The sequence below is a fragment of the Penaeus monodon genome, chromosome 22, assembly GCF_015228065.2.
Source record: "Penaeus monodon isolate SGIC_2016 chromosome 22, NSTDA_Pmon_1, whole genome shotgun sequence".
Classification (NCBI taxonomy): domain Eukaryota; kingdom Metazoa; phylum Arthropoda; class Malacostraca; order Decapoda; family Penaeidae; genus Penaeus; species Penaeus monodon.
The window spans coordinates 487,108-487,550 of NC_051407.1; the positions used below are offsets into that span (position 1 = coordinate 487,108).

General features: G+C 45.6%; 1 protein-coding gene across 1 annotated transcript in view; it reads left to right on the forward strand.

Moving 5' to 3' along the window:
• LOC119586794 (cytoplasmic protein NCK1-like) overlaps nucleotides 1–443 on the forward strand; it is a gene marked incomplete at its 5' end in the record, with an annotated part of 6,926 nt that overhangs the window by 2,329 nt on the left and 4,154 nt on the right. The window contains 1 exon segment of the mRNA XM_037935514.1: nucleotides 150–338. Coding sequence (XP_037791442.1) covers nucleotides 150–338 — 189 coding nt within the window.

Below are 443 nucleotides of genomic sequence, written 5' to 3' on the forward strand. Positions count from 1 at the left end.
AACTAAATTACAACCTTAAAAATATTTAAACAGGATTTAAGGGAGAGAAGATCACGATCAGAATTCTTCCTTACAAAAAGAAAAGGTGTGATTTTATACATTTTGGGTAATCCCCATATAATGTAAGAAACATTCTAACCCTCACACAGGTTGGACTCATCCCAAAGAATTATGTTCAAGAACTCCACGAGGTTGTGGATACCCGGGCGTCTCGTTCACGGGAACCCTCACAGACTCGCCAGCTCCCTCCTCCAGGCCCTGCCAACAGCGCACCTCCGCCTCCCCACCCTCCAGCTACAAATGGCGGTGCACACAATGCCGATTCACACCTTGCACAGGTACGCATGAGGCGGCAGCCTTGTTTGGGGAAAGGACTTTAGTTAAAGCAAAGCGTGTTGTTGGGTGTAGGTTAACATTTAAATTGGGGAATCATTTCTCTTTGA